We start from the raw sequence: 25,064 nt of genomic DNA on the forward strand, positions 1-25,064 counted from the left end.
GAGTGACTAGCCGCCCAGCCCGGCGCTCCGGCCCTGCACAAAACACGGCCCCGGCTGCCGGCCCCGGGCCCCTCCTAGTCGAGCGGGTTCCCGGTGTCGCTAGGCCAGAGGCAGCCGCCCTCTCACCTACGCCTAAGGGAAGCTGCGGGGGCCGTGTCCCGCCGTCTGCCCGTCCGCGTCGCGTTCTCCAGCCGCGGCTCGGCCCCCGCCCCGCGCGCGGCTACTCCATGGCGACCGAACCAGCGCCCGGGCCACCAGCCCCCCCTGCGCTCCCTCACTTCCGGCATGGAGCCAGGGCGGGGCCGGAAGTCACGGCGCGGGAGGCGGGACCGGAAGGTGGTTGGCTATGGCGGCGCATTTGACTCCGCGGTTCAGGAGACTCCACAGCCAGAGCGAGCTGGGCGCGCAGCGGCGGCGGCGGCGGGGCGCAGGTGAGGGCGCCCCGGCCTGGGCCTGGTCGGCTTCCCGCCGCCTGAGGGCCCCACCAGCGCCCGGGGGCCCTGGGGAGGACGTCGGGCGTCCCGGACCGGGGCTGCCCCTGCGAAAGGGCCGGTCTGTGTGGCCCGCGCCCCGCAGCGGGCGGTTTCAACCCGGCTGGGTTTTGCTGTTGTCGCTCAGCCCCGGGGGCCCCGACTAGGGTTGCCGACGTTCCAGTCCGAACACCCTCGCCCCGCCCCTTCCTCGGGGCCCCGCCCCCCTCCGCTCACCGCCTGCCCCCACCCTCAATCCCTTCCACTGGGCTGGGGCAGGCGGTTGGGGGGCGGGGCGGGGAGGGGGTTGAGGGCTCCAGTTGGGGGTTGGGCTCTGGGGCAGGCCAGAAATTAGGGGTTCAGGGTGCGAGAGGGGGCCCTGGTCTGGGACAGGGAGTTGGGGTGCGGGAGGGTGTGCGGGCTCCGGCTGGGGGTGCTGGCTCTGGAGTGGGGCTGAAAGGGTTGGGGGGGGGGGCTCAGGGCTGTGACGTGGGCTTACCTCGGGTGGCTCCAGTCAGTGGGGGGAGGGGCCAAGTCGGGCTGCCTGCCTGTCCTGGCACCTCACTGTGCACAGAAGTCTGGGTCCTAGGTGGGAAACCAGGAAGACTCCATCTGTTGCTCTTGCTGCATCCCCTGCGCTCCCGCCCCCAGATCCCATTGGCCGGGAACTGGTCAATGGGAGTGCGGAGCCAAAGCTCGGGGCAGGGGCAGCGCACAGAGCTCCGTGGCCCCCCTGTGTAGGAGCTGGACCTGCTGGCCACTTCCAAGGCGCAGTGCAGTGCCAGCCTGGATAACTAGGGACTAGCCTGCCTTGGCACCACAGCACTGCTGACTGGACTTTAACTGCCTGGTCGGCTATGCTGACCCGAGCTGCCAGGGATCCCTTTTGACCGGGCGTACTGGTCGAAAACCAGACACCTGGTCACTGTATACCTGGCCCAGCCTGTGAGAGCCCGGACAGCTGAGCCTGCCCAGGGTGGAGGGCTGCCCCTGTGGGTGTGCACATGGGGGCGTCTGAGCCCTGCTCAGGAAAGGGTGTGGGGAGATTATGAGAGTCCTAGTCTTGGTCAGGCCTTTTGGTCTTACTGGAATAAGGAGAGACTCACAACAGCGGGGTGGGGGAGGAGGAAGGTGAAGGCAGCGTCTTTGGAACTGCCCTCCTGGGGCAAAGGTACTGGAACTAGGGATGCTGGAGGTGTGGCAGCAGCCCCTGGCTTGAAGTGGTAATAACAACCAAATATGTGGTTTCTGCCTTCAGCACCCCTATCCTGGGGGAAATAACGTACCCCTTTCTGAGCTCCCTTTGTAATGCTGGGTGCAGCTGCCTGCTCTTGCAATGTCAGTACCTAGACTGGTATTTTGATACTGTCATAGTAGGTGCGGGACCTAGGGGTGCTGTTGCACCCCCTGGCTTGAAGTGTTTTCCGTCATATACAGGGTTTACAGTTTGGTTAAATGGCTCTCAGCACCCCCACTATAAAAATTGTTCCAGAACCCCTGGATACTGTAGGATATAAAGGGTTAAAATAGTTTAAAAAGAAGAAAAATATTTTTGTAGGCTATATAAGGTGGCTCTTCTAGCAGTTCTCAGAAGGTCTTGAAAAGAGTTCATTTCTAATACAGTATATGCCTAACCAAGTTGGAGCCAACCAACATGTGTCTAAGCACCCATGGATTTAGTTCTTTCTTGAGTATCTTGATCAAATACTTATGAATGTTTGTTGCTGTTTGAATGTAGTAGTTGCTTATGATTTAGGCTTTTAGAGATTTAGAGCAACTCCCCTTGGATTTTTGGATTTAATAAAGGAATTTATGGTTAAACTAGTATCTGATGGTGCACGGTCTTACATTGAGTTTTTTTGGTTAAAATGAAAAGAATCTGTTGGAATTATTATTATAGATAAAAGTAACGGATTTTTTTATTTAGCATGTTCTTGTTTTCCTTTCCTGGCATAAGCTTGCCTGTGTATGATTTAGTGTCAAATCAATGCAGGAATTAGTTTGCTATTTTGCTACCACTTATCTCTGGCTGTGCTTTGAAAAGTTAAATTTCACTTCTGGAGAATGCAGCCAACTCACTTTCAAAAGGAAAATTTAAAAATAATACACTTAAATGTTACAGTAAGTGTTTGCAGTATGTAAACTTAAATAATGTTTTAGTAACATGAATGTTTAAATATTTTTGCAGGAAGCAGTGGTCCTTTTCAAGCAACTCGGTTATGGAATGGCATTATTCATGCTCTTCAAAGCCAGGTGGAAATAAAAAGACGACGACAACATCTAAAAATGTACAGAAACTGCTTTACTGGCTCCAATGCTGTTGATGTGGTGCTGGGCTATCTTATGCACAGTATGTACTTAAGTAGTAATGATCTTTCTCGACTGAAGGGAGTCCGTCTGTGCCAGGCTCTGATGGATCACAAGGTTTTTGAACCAGTTGGACCAAAACTATTCAAGAATGAGAGACAGCTAGAGTTTGAAGACACAAGTAATAGTCTTTATAGATTTCTGGACAGCCATATTTCTCCTCTTTTATTGAAACGGAAAGAATATATTGAGAATTTGTCCCCTGAGGAAATACTTGAACTTAAGGCGAAAAAACTTTCACGGTTAGTAATGCAGATATACACGTTTAAAGAGTCTCTAAAATGTGGGCCCAATACAAACAACAATGCTATCTTACACAATCATGAATGGGAAGAGGTGCTCCATGAGACACTCTGTTTAGATGTCATCCATGCTTTGAAAAAATCTGAGACCCAATTCAAAGGCAAGATATTAATTATGGAAGAATAAAAAACGTTTCTTGATCGTTATCTAGTGAAAATACTAGGTGACTAAAATATTTACATTAGGACTTGAAAGGAAAGGTCTTGGTTTCAGTCTGCATCAGAAACAGAAACAAATGTCAAAATTTTTCACAAAATGGAATTCTTGTTTTCTAGCCTGTTCTAATCCAGGCAGAGCACCCTTGGCTTTTTCTTGTTCTCCTCCATCTGTCTGTATCCATCTGTTGTCTCTTGTCTTTTACTTAGATAATCCCTGTCCCAAAAAGCTTAGAATCTGTGTTTGTACTGTGCCTAACACAATGAGCACCTAAGTGCTATGATAATACAAATAATAATTCCAACTTATCCATGCTTTTTTCATAACAGAGCAAAATGTGAAACAATTTCAAATCCCTTAGCACTAGAAGTTGCTGATAAAAGGATAGAGGAACTTCTACAAACTATAAATGTACATCCATCTTTACCTTTAAAGAACATAGTTAATGAACCAGTCTGTCTACTTTCAAAAAAAGGTGATTATATTTATAAATAGAATATATTTTGTGCTATTTAATATTACCACAAGGTATTCATGAACATTAAACTATAATTTGTTTATTGAAACAAGCAATGAATAATAGATGTTTTGAAAATTAGAAATATACCCTTTTCCAGCCTCTTAGAAAGAGTACTGGCACATCTTGCTGAAATATCGTTTCCTTGCATTATTATTTGAATTTTGTGTATCTTGCTACTTTTTTCGTTGAAAAAAATCTTTTAAGTAGTGCCCAGGATGTTGCAGAAAGTGATTCTTGCACTGAAACCAAGATTTTTAAAAATAACTTGAACAGAATTCAGAGCATGATCCTCAAGCCCTTACTCACACAGTTAGTACAATAAATCAGTGTAGCTATTTATGTAATTTAGATTACTTCCATAAGAATTTCAGGATTGGGCCCTAGTTTAATAAATTACAAAAGCTTTAAACTTTAAGCTTTCATTGTTTGCTTGAAAATAGAAGCATTTAAAATCCATATGACAAAGGCCCATCAAAGTTCTTGCTATATTAGGAAATAACAAATTAGGATAACACCCACTAGACATTTGTGAAAGGTGGGGTGGGGACAACTCAACTATTCATTTAAAAATGCAGTGGATTCTCACCCGCCAGACTCAGTGATTCTTATCTCCTGCCTGGACCGCTATGTCCCTCTTGACCCCAGGTTGTTCGTGCCTCTGAGGAGAGGGTTACGGACAGAGGATGCTGCTATTTTCCTCGTCCTGCTCCTGTGTAGGTGAAGGAGGATAATCCTCACTATTTCCCAGCCTAAATCCAGAGAGAGGGTTTTGTTGGGGAATTTCCTCTGGCTGCTATTCCTACTGTCTCCAGTCTTGGGAGCAAGGGATAAGGTGGGGGCTGTCACTTCCTTCTCCTTGGCCCAGCTGAGGGACCATGTACTCCTGAATCCTGTTGTGTAGTCTGGCTATGAAAGAGGCTTTCCTGGCTCCCAGCCCCATCCAGAAGTCTTGTGATTGAGGGGAGACTCTCTCTCCTAGTCCCTTCTGCCCTACCAAATGTTGCCTCCATGCACATATCCCAGGCTTCTTTGTGCAGGAGTCGAGGAAGAAAGAGCCCAAGTCACTGCTAATGCCACACACTAGCAGTTCTTGCAGAGCCTGGGGAAGAACATTCATGTGAACTCCTCTCAAAAGCATACAAGACTACAGTGCAACTATCAACAAAACAGTGAAACTGATTCTATGCAGAGTAGTGCTAAATGCACGCAGCAATCAAATCGAAAAAACTAAAAAAAATTCTCTCTAAACACCTTAGGGACTCATAAAATAGCCCATACCAAATTTTCAGATGGATATATGATATGCAAGCTTACATTGCCCCTCTTAAAAACACAACCGGTTGAGAGTCTTTTTGGTTATAAGGGTCTTTCCTTTTTTTAATGTATTTATTCTCATGTATTTTGTTACTGTGTATATTAAATGTTAGAGCAGATAGTTATAAAAAGTAATAACTTAGACACAAAAATATTTAAAAGCTTTTTCCCAGTTTTCTTAAGACATTTTCCCCCCCAAAAATAAAATAACATAATTTACCTCTAATGAATATATTGTAAGCTGGGCTGATTTTATTTCAAATCAAGCAAAAATTCTTTTTTTATATATTTACATACATGCTATGTGTACCTACTCTTGTTCCCAGTAACCTTGACTTCTGGTTTATTTTTTCCATCTTCCTATTTGTACTCCCAGTTATAGATGATGTCTGGAAACAACAGACTCTGTTACGGCTACTGCAGTTAATTGATCTTCCAGTCCTGGAAAATATTTTGGAGTCTCCAAACAAGAGGAAAAATGATCATCTTGGCAAAGAAGAAGATCTGATTATCTCAAATACTTTCCTTGACAGAGAGGTTACATGCAGCCTGAATTTGCCCGAGTTAGTTATAAAAATATATATTTTATAAGAACTTATTTTAGGGCTTTCATAACTGAGGTATCCCAAAGGGGTTTATACAGTCCTTTTCTTGGTGGTTTGAAGTGGAGGTGCAGTAAGTGAGTAAAGCAAATGGAGCAGCCATTGTTACAGATAGCAAGGGAAAGCCCCTGCTGTGACAAAAGGGTCGTGCCACAGAAAGAAAGAAAGATGTGGCAATTTGGTGCCAGTCTGTTTGCCTTTCCAAACCTTCCAGTATTTCTAAACTATTCCTGTTGATCACATCTCGGTTGATGTCACGTTTTACCACATGGCAGTACAGCTGAATAAAAGTTTCATTTTGTAGCCTGGAATGATGTGTTGAGGCCCAGCCTCTTGCATGTGAGTGGCCTGAGGTCAACTCATAAGAGGAATTAGTCTGCCATTATGCTAGCACTTATCCTGAGCCATGTTTTGAAAAGTTAGTGTGGTTTCACTTCAGGAGAAGTCATCAAACTTTGGTTCCTTTTTGATAAATTTTGGTCAGTCTGTTTATCCCCCAAAAAGCATCTGCATTACAATAGTCTTTGTTTGTTCATGTGGAAAATGTTTGAGAATCAAAGCAAAATGCATTGAGAGTTAAGTAACCAGCGAAGCTCCAGTTGCTGCTAGTTTCTAACTGGTTTAGCTGTTCCAATTAGTTTTAGGTGGTTGAAGGTGGCCTGAATTGATTCCAAGAAACACCTCTGGTCTTGAAGTCAATTTTGTAAAAATATGTGTCTTCAACCATCTAAAACCCATTAAAACTGTAGCATAGATCCAGTTTTAAAATCAAATTAAGCTGAGCTATTTTTCTCTTTCAGCAACAGTTCCATTTGAGAACTCATGGTATATTCAAACAGTTGATTACAGTTCCAGTATCGGTATCCCTAAACCCACTAACCAAGGGTATTTTCCAGATCCATACTGCTTTGAAGTGGTGTCTCAGAATATTAGAGAGAATGGACTGAAATCAGGATCTCAGCTGTGCCTTTTCAATTCTGTGTCTCTCTCTGGGTTGCATGCTTTCTGGCAGCCTACAGTGAGGTTACTTATGCTTGGAAAAACAATTATTGGTATTCCCTTTGCTTATGCTGCCATGTGGGATATACCCACACTTGGCCATGAACCATCTAGAACAGGGGTTCTCAAACTTCATTGCACCGTGACCCCCTTCTAATAACAAAAATTACTATATGATCCCAGGACGGGGACTGAAGCCTGACCCCAAGGGCTTCAGCCCCAGGCAGTTGGCTTTGGCTTTAGCTTGGCCCTGGGCTTCGGCTTCAGCGCTGGGCCCCAGAAAGTCTAAGCCAGCCCTGGTGACCCCATTAAAATGGGGTCGTGACCCACTTTAGGGTCCCAACCCACAGTTTGAGAATCGCTGATCTAGAAGAATATTTCCTATTGGAGCCATAATTGTCCCCTTGTGGGACCTAACATTACAAGAAGAGAGTTGCTACCCTTCTTACCGCATGCAGCGTTGTAGCTGTGTTAGAACCAGGGTACTAGAGAGACAAGGTGGGTGAGATAATCTCGCTTATTGGACCAACTTCTGTTGGTGAGAGACAGACTGACTATTTTGAGCTTACATAGAGCTTTTCAGGTCTTGGCTGCAGAAGAGCTCTGTGTAAGCTCAAAAGCTTGTCTCACCAACAGAAGCTGGTCCAATAAGCGAGATTACCTCACCCACCTTATCTCTCCTCTTGCCCCAGGCAGTTGATGGTGTTGGAACCATCTGTGTATGATGCCTTTGCCTGCAGTGGCAATCTTCAGTGCTTATTTCTTGTTCTTTCCTAGTTAGTTGTTGGCTTCCTTTCATTTGTCATGGTTTTAAGTGTTCATTTTTGTTTTTAAATTGAATGTCTAGTTTCTTTGCTCCTTTTAAGTTTCAGCCCCTGAGTTTGGTTATGTAGCTGGATAACCTTTTTTCCCTTGTGACGGCTGAAACAGACAAGGCAGGACTGCACTGTCACAACTTGCATTTCTGAAATGTTTGTGACAGACTGAACCATTGTGGCTTCCTTTGTGTGAGGGAAGGCAAACTTCAGCCATGTTGTTGTAGTCTAGGGAGGCAAAAGTTGGTTGTTAATTGCAGCAGTAGTTCAGTGGACTTATACCTACAGCATCCCACTACATTCTTTAATTGCTTATTAAATAAGTGGTATGATGCTGTTGTTCAAATATGCATGTAGTTGTACGTGTCTGTTTAATTCTTTCTGAATTATCGCTTAAATAAAGTTTTGTCTAGCATTAAATGTAAGTACTAAAACTAACTTTCTCTCCCCAGGCTTGACAAATGGCTTTGTGCAGCAATTGAATGCTTGGAGTATTTTCCAGACCAGCTAATAGTGATGGTTGGTCAGCAGTTATTTCAAATCGGTAACGAACCAAGTCTCTTGAATATGCACAAGAAGACACTTTTTGATGTGATAGCAAAATATTATAATCAAGTGAGGGACCCCCTTTTCAACAATCATGATCTTGATATTCATTCAGGAATTGTTGAACTTATAGGTAAGTGCATAATCTTTATTTATGCATTACGGAAATTAAAACTGTTTTATTAACTTAATACTAATACAGACATCTTATGAGTAGAATCACTTTGATACAGTTTCCCTGTCAACCAAAAGAGGGATTCATAGCTTATGGACTCACATTTCTATTAATAGCAAATAAACTAACAAGGTAAGGGACCAGAAAAGTTCTCTTAATTCTAAGATTCAATTCAGGGTATGAGAAGTTCTTCCTGATTCTGCAACCTTTATGGCAAACAACTAAATCTTCCCAAAACAAAATAATAGCAAGGGTTACCTTAAACTTGGATTTAAATGAAACTGTATTGTGAGTATGTCTTTTTTTGTACTCCTTAGGACTTGCAGAATGTATGGAATGTTACCTTAATGCTCCGTTTTCAGAGAAGCGTTACAGAGCTTAGTGTCATATGAGCTCCGAGATGATACTGAAGACATTGAGCATGTTCCTCCCTAGGGCTGACACTTGGCAAAGAGACCCTTTTTAATTAAAATAAATAAAGGGAGCATAAAAAGGAATCTGTGGTGAGACTAGTAAATTCCCAACCCCTGATTACTAATTTGAAATCATTAGTTTAGTTAAGAAGGTACTATACCCTACCATACGTTCACATAAAGGGAGGTGAGGAAAAGGCTGGTGACATAAATCATTGAAAGAACTCTATGCTTTCCATGCTGTAGCTCCCTCATTATTCCCCCTTTATTTAAAATCTCCTCTTAAGCTAAACAGTATGTTCTGTGAACATGCCACGCTAATTTGTGCCAGTTCTGTGTCACTTCCCAAACTTTAGTCAGTTAAAATCTGCCTGGGGAACAGTTTCTAATGTAGGCCCAGCTTAGTTTCAACTTCATTTTGGACAGGTGGTGGTCCTAATGTAATAATTAAACAAAGGTTCACTTCTAAATATATTATGCATTCCACAGTTCTTTGGTTGTCTCCTGCTGCCCATCAGTCTACACAAGAAGCACATCTCATACATACATACATTAGGAGGAGGTTATACTTATTTTACCACTAGTTGCAAAGTGCAGGCTTTAGAGTTGCCTAGGGTTGCCTGTATATTAATCTTTATTCTGCCGGGCGATGCTTTCTAACAAAGGGCCCTGTGCTATAACCCTTACTCAGACAAAGGTGCCATTGATCTCTTACTTCAATAGGACTGCAGGACCTGGCCTAATTTAGTTGTTGGGTATTCCAGATGGCAAATTTGGCCTGGGGCGGGGGAAAGATTGTTACATGCTCACACAATCACTGTTGCAGCCAATTGAAGACAACCTACTTTTGCTGTGTGTGCACTACAGATGCTGAAACTAGTATCTCCATGAACTCACAGCAAGCTTGATTTCAAAAATTATTTTTGCACTGTTAACGGAAGGCTGAAATAATCTTTTTTAAAAATGAAACTATAACAAAAACACAAATAAATCAAACCCCCTCCCCACCACTACCACTGTTACCCCTAAAATAAACAAGGCACCATGGTTAGAGTGTGCATGCAGGTGCACGGAGTCAAGTGCATCATAGTCTTTAAAACCATAGACTTTAACAGCACTTGTCCCTTACTGCTTTTAACACACATTCTCCTTAAAGCATCCCAATAAAGCTTTTAAAAAAATTTTAAAACTCTTCCTGATCTGTGATTAAACCTCTGAGGCAGCTGGAAACGGTCATTTATCAGTTATCTCATCTGTCAACTTCTCCATATTTTCCTTCACCTTGGTCTTCTGATGCTCTTGTCTTTTCTATATTTGCTCACTCTCTTCTTTTGGCTTTCAGCCCTCATTCATACTTCCTCCTTTTCCAAGTCTCAATGCGCTTACACATCAATTCTAGTTGCTTTTATTCTTTCAAAGAAAATCATAGAATATCAGGGTTGGAAGGGACCTCAGGAGGTCATCTAGTCCAACCCCCTGCTCAAAGCAGGACCAATCCCCAATTAAATCATCCCAGCCAGGGCTTTGTCAAGCCTGACCTTAAAAACTTGTAAGGAAGGGGATTCCACCACCTCCCTAGGTAACGCATTTCAGTGTTTCACCACCCTCCTAGTGAAAAAGTTTTTCCTAATATCCAACCTAAACCTCCCCCACTGCAACTTGAGAACATTACTCCTTGTTCTGTCATCAGCTACCACTGATAACAGTCTAGATCCATCCTCTTTGGATCCACCTCTCAGGTAGTTGAAAGCAGCTATCAAATCCCTCCTCATTTTTCTCTTCTGCAGACTAAACAATCCCAGTTCCTCAGCCTCTCCTCATAAGTCATGTGTTCCAGACCCCTAATCATTTTTGTTGCCCTTCGCTGGACTCCCTCCAATTTATCCACATCCTTCTTGTAGTGTGGGGCCCAAAACTGGACACAGTACTCCAGATAAGGCCTCACCAATGTCAAATAGAGGGGAACGATCACGTCCCTCGATCTGCTGGCTATGCCCCTACTTATACATCGCAAAATGTCATTGGCCTTCTTGGCAACAAGGGCACACTGCTGACTCATATACAGCTTCCCGTCCATTGTCACCCCTAGGTCCTTTTCCGCAGAACTGCTGCCTAGCCATTCGGTCCCTAGTCTGTAGCGGTGCATTGGATTCTTCCATCCTAAGTGCAGGACCCTGCACTTATCCTTGTTGAACCTCACCAGATTTCTTTTGGCCCAATCCTCCAATTTGTCTAGGTCCCTCTGTATCCTATCCCTACCTGCCACCGTATCTACCACTCCTCCTAGTTTAGTATCATCTGCAAATTTGCTGAGAGTGCAATCCACACCATCCTCCAGATCATTTATGAAGATATTGAAGAAAAACGGCCCCAAGACCGACCCTTGGGGCACTCCACTTGATACTGGCTGCCATCTAGATATGGAGCCATTGATCACTACCCGTTGAGCCCGACAATCTAGCCAACTTTCTACCCACCTTATAGTCCATTCATCCAGCCCATACTACTTTGACTTGCTGACAAGAATACTGTGGGAGACCGTGTTGAAAGCTTTGCTCAAGTCAAGAAACAATACATCCACTGCTTTCCCTTCATCCACAGAACCAGTAATCTCATCATAGAAGGCGATTAGATTAGTCAGGCATGACCTTCCCTTGGTGAATCCATGCTGACTGTTCCTGATCACTTTCCTCTCGTGTAAGTGCTTCAGGATTGATTCCTTGAGGACCTGCTTCATGATTTTTCCGGGGACTGAGGTGAGGCTGACTGGCCTGTAGTTCCCAGGATCCTCCTTCTTCCCTTTTTTAAAGATGGGCACTACATTAGCCCTTTTCCAGTCGTCCGGGACTTCCCCCGATCGCCATGAGTTTTCAAAGATAATGGCCAATGGCTCTGCAATCACAGCCGCCAACTCCTTTAGCACTCTCGGATGCAACGCATCTGGCCCCATGGACTTGTGTAGTCCAGCTTTTCTAAATAGTCCCTAACCACTTCTTTCTCTACAGAGGGCTGGCCACCTACTCCCCATGCTGTGTTGCCCTGCGCAGCAGTCTGGGAGCTGACCTTGTTAGTGAAGACAGAGGCAAAAAAAGCATTGAGTACATTAGCTTTTTCCACATCCTCTGTCACTAGGTTGCCTCCCTCATTCAGTAAGGGGCCCACACATTCCTTGGCTTTCTTCTTGTTGCCAACATACCTGAAGAAACCCTTCTTGTTACTCTTGACATCTCTTGCTAGCTGCAGCTCCAGGTGCGATTTGGCCCTCCTGATTTCATTCCTACATGCCCGAGCAACATTTTTATACTCTTCCCTGGTCATTTGTCCAATCTTCCACTTCTTGTAAGCTTCTTTTTTATGTTTAAGATCCGCAAGGATTTCACTGTTAAGCCAAGCTGGTTGCCTGCCATATTTACTATTCTTTCGACACATCGGGATGGTTTGTCCCTGTAACCTCAATAGGGATTCTTTGAAATACAGCCAGCTCTCCTGGACTCCTTTCCCCCTCATGTTATTCCCCCAGGGGATCCTACCCATCAGTTCCCTGAGGGAGTCGAAGTCTGCTTTTCTGAAGTCCAGGGTCCGTATTCTGCTGCTTACCTTTCTTCCCTGTGTCAGGATCCTGAACTCGACCAACTCATGGTCACTGCCTCCCAGATTCCCATCCACTTTTTGCTTCCCCTATTAATTCTTCCTGGTTTGTGAGCAGCAGGTCAAGAAAAGCTCTCCCTCAAAATAATTGGTTTATGGACCAGTCTCCTTTTAATTATAGTTTGCATTTTGCTAGACATAATTATCTGGACCAGTGACTAGAGCAGAGGACTGGGAATCAAAGACCTCGGTGGCTCTGCCGCTGACCTGCTCTGACTTTAATCTCTCTCTGCCAGTTTCCCCCTCTGTTAAATGGGGATAAAGATACTTACTTTTGCAAATGCTTTGAGATCTACAGATGAAGAATGCTATATAAGAGTTTGATTCCTGTCATGTCCCTTTACCACAAAATGGGTGTAGCTTGGTGGTTTAAAAAGCTCATCAGCAATAGGAATGGTGCAACAGTGAGGCACGCTGGTCATGTTGCATCACATCATATAAAGGAGCAGTTAAGGATTCAGTCAAAGGTAGGAAAACACAAACTGTATGAAAAAGGTGAAATGGAGGTTCTGTATCTAGTACATTTAAGGCTTCATAATATCCAGGGGATGTCATTTTAAAAATGTATTACTTGCCTAGCTCTAAGACAAAGGCTACATGGTTTTAAGCCTAGAATCAGAAATTGACTCCTATTTAAATACATTTTCTTGATTCTGTTCAAAGCAGCAGACTGCACTATATACAATATTTCACTAACATTGCAGAGAATGAAAAAATAGCCCAAGCCCTGGAGGCATCGCAGCTTTACTTAAGATTGCTAGTGCCGAACATCCGAGAAGAACTGCGTAGGCTACTGATGTTTATGGTTGTTGCATCAGAACCTGAGGGCTACACGTTACAAAAACAAGTAAGTATTGCACTGAAACGTAATGTAGAAATTATCACTCCCCTATAGTAACATTAATAGACTTGTTCTTTTAACAGCCATAGAAACTGACCCATTACTACATTTCAGCCTGATGCTTTTAAAACTAACTTAAATGTATTTTTTTCACAGTGTAGATTTTGTCACCTATTTATAACTAACACCTAGAATAACTGCAAGCAAATCTAATCCAGGTCATTATTCTTCTGTTTTACAGTTTGATAATAGATCAGTGATCATCAAGATTTTTACCAAGGCCATTTTACAAAATAAAGGATTGTCAAAAACACAGACTGAACAGCTAATCCAGTTACTGATGAAGAATCATACTGAACTCTTCAAGGTATTTCCTTCTCATCTGACAAACTTTGACCTTGTGATTTTTAGTTAATTGTCAAAAAGCAGCTTTATATGAATGTCCTTTTTTGTATCTGTCATGGCAACCTGTAAAAGCTACAGTGTCTTGTAGGACCAGAAAGTGTTCCAGACCAGTTCAGTTTTTCCGGACTACAGGGGAAATTTTAAAATCATCGGCCTCTCTACTTCCATTGTCCCCACTCTCAAATTCGCAGGCTCATTGTAGCACTTCTCTCTCTAGCAAAGTGTTGGAAACAACTCCCTGCAGAAACCAGCTAATGTACTTTGAGTGCTATCTAGAGGGAGTCCTTCAAAGGTGAAATTTTGCAGAGGCTGAGCACATACTGGCAGCGTCTTTCAGCCCCAGGAATTAACTTAGTATTTTAAAATCTTACTTACTTTTGGCAGTTAATATAAACCCAGTAGGTAAATCAATTTTTTCCCATTTGTCAATGATAAATCCATTGTGAATAAGCAGAAATACTTACATAGCTTTTTCAATTACATTCAACTATACCTTGCATATGAAAAGATGTACTTTTCTAGCTATTTAATTTTTTTCAGATTTTAGCCAACGCATATTTAAAACTATAGTATTTGTTTTAGTTATTTTTCCAGTTGCAAAACTAATTAAAAAGACAACTAGGAAAATGTCTGGTAGTTCAAACTCCATCTCAGCTGCCTGAAAATGGTGAAAATCAAGTGGTAAATATTCTCTCGATAGTGTATATTGGGTGGGGGGCGGGAAATCCTCATATTGAACCAACCCACTGTCTGAGGAACACAATGTTCACATGTCCCTTTTTATTTCGTATCAGCTGGGGTCAGAAATGAAAGCATTAAAATAACATAGGAAAAACTGCTATTGCACTATTTCTGATTCAGTTGAAATTATCAAGAACTAGAAATAGGGAAAGACAGTCTGTGTGAGATATCTCTTTCTCAGGTAAAGAATTAAATAAACATCAGAGGTTTGAGATGCTTAGTAGAACTTTCAGACCTTGTGAGTTAAGCAAGGAATCTATTCCCCTTGAAGGGAAATGCATGGTGATGATGATCAGTACTTAATCTCCCAAACCCTCTTTTCTTCCCCCATACATATAGAATCACTTACTTTGGCACATCCCTTGCTTTTCTAGAACGCTGCAATTATAGGAACTTGGACTCCAGTGCTGCAAAGAGCTGCACACAGATGGACCGCTGCACCCACACAGAGCCCTTTTAAAGTCAAATGGGCCTGCCCCCATACAATGCATTGAAGTATTGAGGCCTTAAGCAGCTGACTCAATGCTATCTTGAAATGTTGCCAAACTGAATTAGTCTAAGGTTATGTACAGAGAGAGGTACTACTACTTTTCCATGATAAGCCTGAGTTAAAAACCACACTTCTCAAGCTTTGGCCAGAAAGGACCAACTTGCTTGAAATATCACTTGCAGGATCTTAGCCCAGGATAGAATATTTCTGGATGCTCTGGGAGAAACTTTTAAAAAGCTGCTTGGAAGATAAAATATGTTTCAGTTCTGGGATACTTTCCTGTAATTTATTTGGTTTGTCATACCTCCAGAATGGTTTGGCTTAGAAACTTCACCTTTAATTTATCATCTTGGCCTGTGTGGGGGGAGGGGATTAGCTTGTTTAGACATTTCTGCATTTCTTACCTACTGAAGCCTTCTACACATGACCAGAATGGAAGCGTGACACTAACAGGTGGGGTTGGTCTGACGTGGCAGTTCCCATCCATTTTACTATCTTTAAGGATCCTGTCACCCAACATTTAAATCCTTTTTTAATAAATAAAGATTTTTAGTTTCTCTAACTTAAGTTGTAGATAAGACTGAGCAGATGAACTTTAAGAACAGATTTCCTTAAAAGAATCGTGCAGTTTTAAATCAGTCTGAACTTTTGACAGTCTGGAAATACAAAATTAATACTATCTGAACAAAAAAAAAGTTAAGGTCACCCAAACAATTTGTATTTTTATCACCACCCCTAAAACAACCAGAAATTTAAGTAGTGCAATATAGACTCACTTATTAATGATTCCAGCTAACAAGTCATCTTACTAGGAAACCAAACTCTGAAATTGTTGTAAATTTACAGCACATGGCCCTGATCCTGAAAACATTTTATGTGCATGCTTAACTTTATTATAGGTTTCAGAGTAACAGCCGTGTTAGTCTGTATTCGCAAAAAGAAAAGGAGGACTTGTGGCACCTTAGCGACTAACCAATTTATTTGAGCATAAGCTTTCATGAGCTACAGCTCACTTCATCGGATGCATACTGTGGAAAATACAGAAGATGTGTTTATACACACACACCATGAAAAAATGGGTGTTTACCACTACAAAAGGTTTTCTCTCCCCCCACCCCACTCTCTTGCTGGTAATAACTTATCTAAAGTGATCACTCATACACATTGTAAGGAGAGTGATCACTTTAGATAAGCTATTACCAGCAAGAGAGTGGGGTGGGGGGAGAGAAAACCTTTTGTAGTGGTAAACACCCATTTTTTCATGGTGTGTGTGTATAAACACATCTTCTGTATTTTCCACAGTATGCATCCGATGAAGTGAGCTGTAGCTCATGAAAGCTTATGCACAACTTTATTATAAGGAGTGGACCTCTTGAAACCAGTGAGGTTAAGCATATAAATGTTTGCAGGATCTGAGCCTAAGGTTTCATTTAAAACAAAACTACGCTGGTCCTTCTGTCACTAATTTTCATGACCTTTAACTTTGTTTAAAAGTACAGTAGAACCTCAGAGTTACGAACCACCTCGGGAATGGAGGTTGTTTGTAACTTTGAACAAAACGTTATGGTTGTTCTTTCAAAAGTTTACAGCTGAACATTGACTAAATACAGCTTTGAAACTTTTCTATGCAGAAGAAAAATACTGCTTTTAACCATGTTAATTTAAATGAAACAAGCACAGTGTCCTTACCTTGTCAAATCTTTAACACTGTCCCTTTATTTTTAGTTAACACAATACTATGCTGTATAGCAGTGGTTCCTCAACCTTTTTCTTTCCAAGGCCCCCCAACATGCTATAAAAATTCCACAGCCCAGCTGTGCCACCAATAACTGATTTTCTGCATATAAAGCCACGGCCAGCATTAGGGGGTAGCAAGCAGGGCAATTGCCTGGGACCCAATGCCACAAGGGCCCCTGCGAAGCTCAAGCTTTGGTGTCAGCCCCAAGTGGCAGGACTCAGGGCCCAATGTTCAGCCCCATGTGGTGGGGCTATGGCTTTCTGCCCTGGGCCCCAGGGAGTCTAACGCTGGCCCTGCTTGAATGACCCCCTGAAACCTGCCCATGGCCCCTTGGGGGGCCCCGGTCCCCTGGTTGAGAACGATTGCTGTACGTTTGCTTTTTTTGTCTCTGCTGCTTGACTGTGTACTTCCGGTTCCAAATGAAGTGTGTGGGGTTGACTGGTCCGTTCGTAACTCTGGTGTTCATAACTCTGAGGTTCTATTGTACATTACTACTTCTTGAATTTAAAAAAAAACCCTAACGATTTACTCTGGGTTTTTAAAACATATGTACCAGGAGTGCCCATTTACATACTCAACTTTAATTCCATCTTTAAGGGGTTTTGCCTATTGTGTAAGTATGGTTTTATAATGAACTGTATAAACACCAACTGAACATCTGAAAATTCTGTTCTTGTGCAGACCCCTTTAATTCTGTTGGAACTAACTGGCAAGAAACTTGCAAGTTTGCTGGAAGGACAAGATCCTGATGCCAGTTCAGGTAGAAAGTCTGATATTGTGCATTTTTATATGAATAGTTGCATGCAAATAAGTTTAATGCACTGCATATCAACTTATGGTAAAATGCTTTTCCTGATTTCCTCATCCTCTCTGTTATACTGACAGTAGGGCCTTAAGTGGTTTAATTCATTAACTCATTTAATTATTACCCACCTAAAACAAAGCATAGCATTAAATGGAGACCGAGGCCATATTCTAACTTCTCTTCAATCCTGTAATTGATTATGTAATTTCCTTCTCAAAGTTAAATTCAGAAGAAAATAGTGTAAAATAAGATTTGGCTAAAAACATATAAACTATTATTTTGGTAGAATGTTTGGTTCACTTTTCTACTTAGCATATTATTAAAAGGGAAAATTACTTGCCTGTAATTTGGTTTCTCTGAAGATTTCATTTGACTGTGTTCCTATTATGCTTCTACCATGAGGCATGCACAAATTATCCTAGCATTCAAAGGTTTTGGGGTTTTTGCTGCACCCGTAGATGTCTCATGCATAGGCCAGTCGATTCTTTTTTGCTTGCAAGAATACTGTCCTTCAATTTCTTGATGAGCAGGAATCCTTAAATTCCTAAGCATAACTGAGGCTAGAGTATGTATAAAAAATATTTTAATTAATATTTGTCAGGGAATAGATTTTTTTTTTTCCAGTTAATTCCTTTGCTTCTGACCCTGCTTCTAAAAATGTCCTCCTCCAGAATTGTTCTTTAACCACTTTGCTATTTCAGTCATCTGGTTATTCAGCTGCTGCTTTTAACTATTCTTTACTTACTTTTTTTGTATTGAAAATTCAGGCATTGTAGGTATTAAATACTAAAGCACCAAAGAGAAACAAATTATGGGAACTGGGTAACACTGTACATGGCCCTATCTTGTTCTATACATTTGTTAGACATTTAATAAAACTATTAGATTGTACTAACACTATTAACCAAATCCTCTTACCCTGTATGAAGCTGTAATTAAATGGACTTTGTGTAGGGAGAACAAAAGGAACTCTCCTTTTCTGTGGGTCTTAGGCTTCTGAGTATCCGCCCAGCAGATCCAGACTCTACTTCAGCCCATGGATTATAACCAGTATCTTGAAGCAGATGAGCACTGGCCTTATCCTATTCTCGGGTGGGCAAACTATGGCCCACGAGCTGCTTCCAGCACATCAGACATTTTTATCCATCCCTCGAGTTCCTGCCAGGGGTTGGGGGCTTGCCCCGCTCCAGCCAGGGAGCGGGGCCTGGGGTTTGCCCTGCTCTGCCCGCCCGGCGCTCCCCAACTGACAATTCCACCCTCTTCTGGCACCCGCAGAGCCACACTGCGCAGACACAACTTCACTACACCATTTCCAGGATCAGAACCCCGGCCCTATGTGGCGCAACCCCCCAACACGGCAGTGCGCCCAATCCCCTCCTGGTCTCTTATGGCCCCACCCCCAAGAGCCTCGAAACCGCCCAGGGGCTGCACCTGTCCCAGCTAGGATTCCTCCGCCAGTGCTGCAGAAAAGGATTTGGGGGTTATAGTGGGTCACAAATTTAATATAAGTCAATAGTGTGGTGCTTCTGCAAAAAAGGCAAATATCATTCTGGGATGTATTAACAGGAGGATCATATGTAAGACACAGAAGGTAATTGTTCAGCTCTGCTTGGCACTAGTGAGGCCTCGGGTGGAGTACTGTGTCCAGTAGCACACTTTAAGAAAGATGTGAACAAATTGGAAAGAATCCAGAGGAGAGCAACAAAAATAAGAGAAAATATAAGGAATGGATGAAAAAACTGGGCACGTTTAATCTAGAGCAGAAAATACTGTCGGGGGATTGGGGGGGGCATAGGTCTTCAAATACACAAATGGTTGTTACAAAGAGGTTGCTGATCAATTTCGTCACATCCACCAAGGGCAGAACAAGCACTAATCAGCTCAGTTTGCAGCAAGGGAGATTCAGGTTTGATATTAAGAAATACTTTCTAACTATAATGATGATTAAGCACTGGAACATACAGGGATGTTTTGAAATCCCTATCACTGGAAGTTTTTAAGAACTGGTTAGACAAACACCTGTTGGTTTACTTAATCCTGCCACAGCATCAGGGGTTGGACTAGATGATCTCTTGAGCTCCCTTCCAGCCTTACATTTATATGATTCTGCTATTAAATATATAAAAGTGTAATGTCTGTAAAATAATTCAAACCTTTTTTCCTATTAAGGCTTCACCTTTTGTCAGCGTTTGACTCCTGAAGAATTTGAAGACCAAAAGCAACAAACAAGGCACCATCTTCAAGAGTTGATTCAAGAGATGGACAGTAATCCCACCATTTCTCTGAAGCAGAAAAAGAAGCTATTTAAAGAATTCCAAAAGCATCATTCTGTAGCACTGTTGTAGTGATTTTGAAACTGAATGCGGTTTTGCACTATAATGGAATGTTTAAATGAGCCTCATCAACTATCGTTTTTAGAATGCTGACATAATGCTTATGAAGAGGACTCCTTTTCATAAGCATTAATTGTTAAAGGGTCGTATTTTTTTGAACAACCCCAATATTAGACATTGTTTTTCTACAGTAGGTAAGCATGCTGGGCCTCTATTGCTGCTCTAAGTTTAGAGTCTGGTGACATTTCTGTTGTGAAAACTGTCTGAGTTAATAGTCTGACTGAAATTCTGCATTTAAAGCACTTTTACTCTGACTTAAGTGTGAGTTACTAAATTTCTAAGTATTTAAAATTTAGTATGTCTGTAGTTCATAAATTTAATCTAGTTCTAGGACTTATCTACACGGAGAGTTGGTGTGCATACAGTGCATTAGTTGGGGAGTATGTCAAAGTGCACTATGGAACTTTTAATGCACCATAGCAGCATCCACGTGGAAAATTAATATGCAGCAATCTAGTGTGCTGTGTGTTCACATACTAGCTTGCCACATGGACAAGCCCTCGGGGATCTATAGGGCACAGCTATAACTGTAACTGTGTGCTGCAGAAAACGGACTTATGTTGGTGTACACTAGAGCCCCTGCGCGGTACTTTTTTTTTTTTTTTTTAAAATCCCACTCCCACCCACTCCCCCATTGTTTCTTGCATTTTTATCCCACTCACAAGAGAGACAGATTCCTCTATTCTACAAGGGAAAAAACCTGTCAAATATATTACATAAAGTATGGAATTCAGCCACAATTTTTCCACCAAAAGAGTAACACCTCTTGCTTAAACCGTGTAAAAAATACTTGTAAAAAACTCCTGGTATAATAGACATCAAATCTTTCTATCCCTCACTTAAATTTAAGTATTAAAAGTTTTGAAGTGTTTTCTTGCAAATTACCACAGTTGTGTGGATTTTTGTTTTTTTACCCACCCAGTCTCACCCATGACAAAGTTATTATGGCAGCGGAACCTATAGGATCCCAGTCCCACCGCAGGGCTCTGTTCTACACCATAGAGACAGGGATGGGCAGGTTTGTGTAGTAAATGTCTGATACAGAAATGTTTGATTCCAGATTATAGCTGTGTATAGTGTGTTACCATAATGGTTCTTTGAGTAATTCTTAAATTATATTGTCCTATTAAGACTTAAATAATTGCCTTAACTGATATATTTGAAGTGTATATGTACCAGTTAAACACTTTAGTATGAGGCAATAACTCTTACCTGTGGAAATGTCTTACACACCCTTAGTGTTAGATTCCTGTTAAACTGATGAAAAATCTGAAGTAACTTTCTTCAGTTATTTTAGTTTTGGCTATGGCAGCTGAGTCCTTGGTATTTGCTGCTTCAAACATAGCCTGATTTATACCTTTTATGCACAGCTTGTGCTTTGTAAAATTTTGATTTAAAAACTTGCAGAATGTTGAGTAAAAGTTGAGGAGTAGATTACTTTATCTATGATGACCTCAGAAGTCTATGGGGAGGAGGGAAAGTGTGTGAGGTATAGCTTCAGTTCTTTATCTTCTCTCTACCTTCTACTATAATGCTATGAAACATTAATTTTTGGAAAAAATAGGATTTAGACACCAGCATTGAAATATACATTATAAGAATGGCTAAAATTTAGAAAGAGACAACCTAACATCTTGGGCTGCAGCACAGCTGTTTTTGAGGAAGGCTTTGGAACTTGAGTAGATTGCGTATGTGCACTTTTTAAAAAAATTTATCCTTAAATTGGTAGATCTACTGGAATGATCTTGTATTAGGAATTTAAAAATTAAGTGTCAATGTATCGCTGTTATAAAGAATTGTGTAAGAGGATTGGGAAAAGATCAGTGTTTTATATTATGACTTAAATTTCACATTAAACAAGTTTTAATGATGTATGTACTTAATACAAGTACAAATAAACCTCTGTAAATGACAAATTTTAAGGAGTGTCAGTTACAAAACAAAGTCGTGATTTTGGAAAAAGCTTACACTGTCAGCTGACTCAAATCCAAACCAACAAGTAGTGTCGACACATTTGGAAGAGGAAGTGGCACATCCCACTTATTTAAGGGGTTGACATACTACACAGGGCATTACACTTTCTACAGGTGAAAAAATCTAGGAAGAGTTGCCAGAGCTGCTCAAGTACACTTTCCAGGACACTGCAAGTTCCAAAAGCACATTAAGCTACTTTAAAAGAGGTCGGATCATTTAAGTTGCCATTTACTTAAATCACTTACAATTATATGAGCAAGATTACTACTATACATCTGAAGGGTCTATAGTTTACTAATTCAGTAAAACAATAACCCATGGAATAAATCTTTCCTTAAGCTATTGCAGTGGCTTTGCTTTGACACTTAATTTCAAAATTAAGGTCTGCTTTACCTTTGTAGGAACTTACTGTTTCTACCGAGCAGTGGGGTGAACTAATCTTATGTAACATCTTGGCCAGTGAGAATGTTATACTAGTGGAGCCTCATTTTTCAGAGGTGTTGAGCTCCTACAACTCCTGTTTATTCTTTTATAGTGCAGTTTTGGTGTTCAGCCTGTGAAAATCAGGCCCTTACCCAATTAGGCACTTAGCAGGGTCCTACAACATTTGAGCCATGTCCTCTATGGGGGAGGAAAAAGCAGTCTCCCAATGTTAACTGTGAGGCTTTCTGCTAAATGAAGTAGGAAGATGGGTTCAATTGGGGGAAGGGAGCCAGGCAACAAATAAGTTAGTACACTTCCAGTTTTTCACCATCAGTTATAATTTCAACCATACACCAGCATTCAAGGGAACTATATTAGACTTTTAAAAGTGCTTATCAACTATCTTTACCAATATTTGTGGCAGAACTACCTAGTTAAGGAATACTGCCTTTGCATCTTTTTAGTGAGAACGTACTCCCGCCATGGCAGCTACCAAATATGTTAATTAGAATAAAGTAATTATCCCAGGACTTTTCACTTGTTTGCAGTTTTGGAGTGGTGCTGGGGAAAGAATGAGAATTTATAAAAACAGCTTCTCTCAATACTGATGGAAAAGGCTACAATTATGTTTCAGAATCCATGACTTCCTCTGACATTTTCTGCCCTGGAGCTGGAACTCCCAACCAGCCCTGCCCTCACAGTTCCCAGCCCCAAACCTGGGGGGGGACCCCATGCAGCTGCCCAGCCATGGCCCACAGCAGGCAGCTGGGGGACCCATTGCAGCTGCCCAGCAGCAGGCAGACCCCTTGCATCTTCCCAGTGGGCAGCAGGGACTCCCCAGAGCTGCCCAGCTGCAGCCAGAGCCAGCAGTTGGGGGACCCTGCAGCTACCATCTGCCCAGACAAGGGGATCCTCACAACAGCCCAGCCCAGGGGCAGGGGGACTCCAGAGCTCCCACGCACTGCACTGCTGAACCCACCTATCAGTTCTGTCAGGGATATTTTTTTTAGTCAAGGACAGGTCACAGGCTGCCATAAATTTTGTTTATTTCCCATGACCTGTCCATGACTTTTACAAAAAAGATCCATGACAAAAACTTAGCCTTTGTGATGGATAACGTTCTGCTGCTGGCAAGAGGGCTGAGTACCTATTGCTATGGAAACAGTATTTTTACATTTCCTAATTTTTTAGAAGTCTCACCTAAAACTCATTTCTGCCACTCCTGACATTATCTGCTTACAAATGCAAATCATACCAGATATCCACAAACTACACACTTTAAAATTTCAAATATCTAGTGTACTTACTATGTTTAAGATCTTAAGTGAGACTGTGTTTTGTAACTACTTGGTAGAAGAAAATATTCTCACATGCAGTTTAACCTTCACCTTGTAACCAGATTTGTTAATTCAGAACTCAATGAAGTCTTAGGCTGCACATAAAATGGAGCTGTGGAAGACACTTTAAAATGGAATCTGATGTTCCTGCCTAGATTCCCACTTTGACTTCTTGGGGAAACAGAGGTTTTGCTATTCTTGTCTTGTCATTGCTTTGTCCCCAAGTGCCTGCTTTTAAATAGCATTAACTACAAGTTGTATAAAGTAGCAATTCTGAATGAAGGCACAATGAAACCCTACAGAGTATGTAGATACCTAACCCAGATCTTCAGACCCAGCTAGTGGCCCACAAGTTGCTCTGCCATGTCATTTCCATCTTCTGCAGAGTCCTGCCCCCTCCCTTTAAAGGGTCAAGAGCCGAAAAACATTTTGCAACCCAGAGGCAGTGCATCAAATATGACAAATTCTGGCCTTTGAATCAATATTTTAAGACTTTTCAGTTTTGACAGGAAATCACCGTCACTTAAGCCCTGCTTCTCTCCCCACGTTATAGTTCTTGGCTGACTCTTCGGGACTTTAAGGTTTGCTTGCCTTGTTAATCCACCTATTTGCAATTGTCTGTCATTGAATGGTAGCCACATGCTTCCTTGTAATTGATGTCTAATTTTTTGAATGCTTATATGACCAACTGATTCCTACCCATTTGATTTTTTTTGCTAACTGATCTAGCCTCACTGGGTAATCATTCATAGCGCCTTGTCACTTAAATCACTAATCATAGTCTGATGCTACTCAGAGCTCTATTGAATCATTTAGTTACTTCCCTTTTACCTGCCCAGCAGCCAGTACCGTGGGTGAGAGACGAACAGCACCTCCCCATGCAGGAGGTGGAGATGGAATAACCCTCCAGGCCTAGCATGGCTGCTGTGGTTCGCACCTACTGCACCCCATGTGGGTGCTTGGCTGATCCAAGCCTCATGAGAAGTAGGGAGAACTGCCCTGGACTTCTTAGTGCTGTGCCTTTCCTGGGGTGTGTCCAGTATTCACGCTGGCTGCTCCAACATTAGATCTGGCTCACAACTGCCTATGCCCTGGCCTCCAATGTCAGTTTATTTCAATGGTAAATGTATCTTCACTTCAATTAAAAAAACCCCAAAACTCTACTTTATCTCCTTCTCACTCTTTCCCCTCCACTCCAGTCTTAAAACTCTGCCACCTCATTTCCACTAACAGCCAGCCCACCCTTTCACCACCTCAAATGGACCATATCTCTCTGAAGATCAGAGTCCATCTTAGTGACATTTATGTTCTTTAAACAGAATTAAATTAGTAGATCTCACTCTACCATTACTGGATTGTTCCATAAATCACTTCTAGTATTTTGTTGTAAAGTCACATGCACTCTGTTCAGTAACCAAGGATCCTCTTCCTTTCTGGTACATACAATACTTGAGATGCGGCAAGGAAAGAATGCTACAATATATTGCATGCAAAATGCAAAAGTGTAGCCTACTCCAGACAGTTTTTTCTTTTTAAAAAAAAGGAAACAGGACATACATTTCAAATTAATGAAATTATTTATTACATGA

General features: G+C 42.0%; 2 protein-coding genes across 3 annotated transcripts in view; one reads left to right on the forward strand and one right to left on the reverse strand.

Moving 5' to 3' along the window:
- Nucleotides 1-330, reverse strand: part of SCYL2 (SCY1 like pseudokinase 2) — a 49,240-nt gene extending 48,910 nt beyond the window's left edge. The window contains exon 1 of one of the 2 annotated variants that reach the window (XM_084620022.1): nucleotides 131-330. The gene's annotated coding sequence lies outside the window, so the exon portion shown is untranslated. Of the gene's footprint in view, nucleotides 1-126 lie in introns of both variants that reach the window. The other variant, XM_084620021.1, reaches the window with a different exon arrangement.
- Nucleotides 228-22,571, forward strand: DEPDC4 (DEP domain containing 4; the record flags this gene model as incomplete). Its single annotated transcript, XM_084620044.1, is given in 11 exon segments — nucleotides 228-260; nucleotides 262-336; nucleotides 338-431; nucleotides 2,659-3,079; nucleotides 3,626-3,771; nucleotides 5,507-5,693; nucleotides 7,999-8,225; nucleotides 13,033-13,175; nucleotides 13,411-13,536; nucleotides 17,225-17,303; nucleotides 19,518-22,571. Coding segments are annotated over 11 exon segments (1,707 nt in total). The 3' UTR covers nucleotides 19,694-22,571.
- Nucleotides 22,572-25,064: the final 2,493 nt, after the last annotated feature.

The sequence above is a fragment of the Lepidochelys olivacea genome (assembly GCF_965140295.1).
Source record: "Lepidochelys olivacea isolate rLepOli2 genome assembly, chromosome: 1".
NCBI classification, from domain to species: Eukaryota; Metazoa; Chordata; order Testudines; family Cheloniidae; genus Lepidochelys; species Lepidochelys olivacea.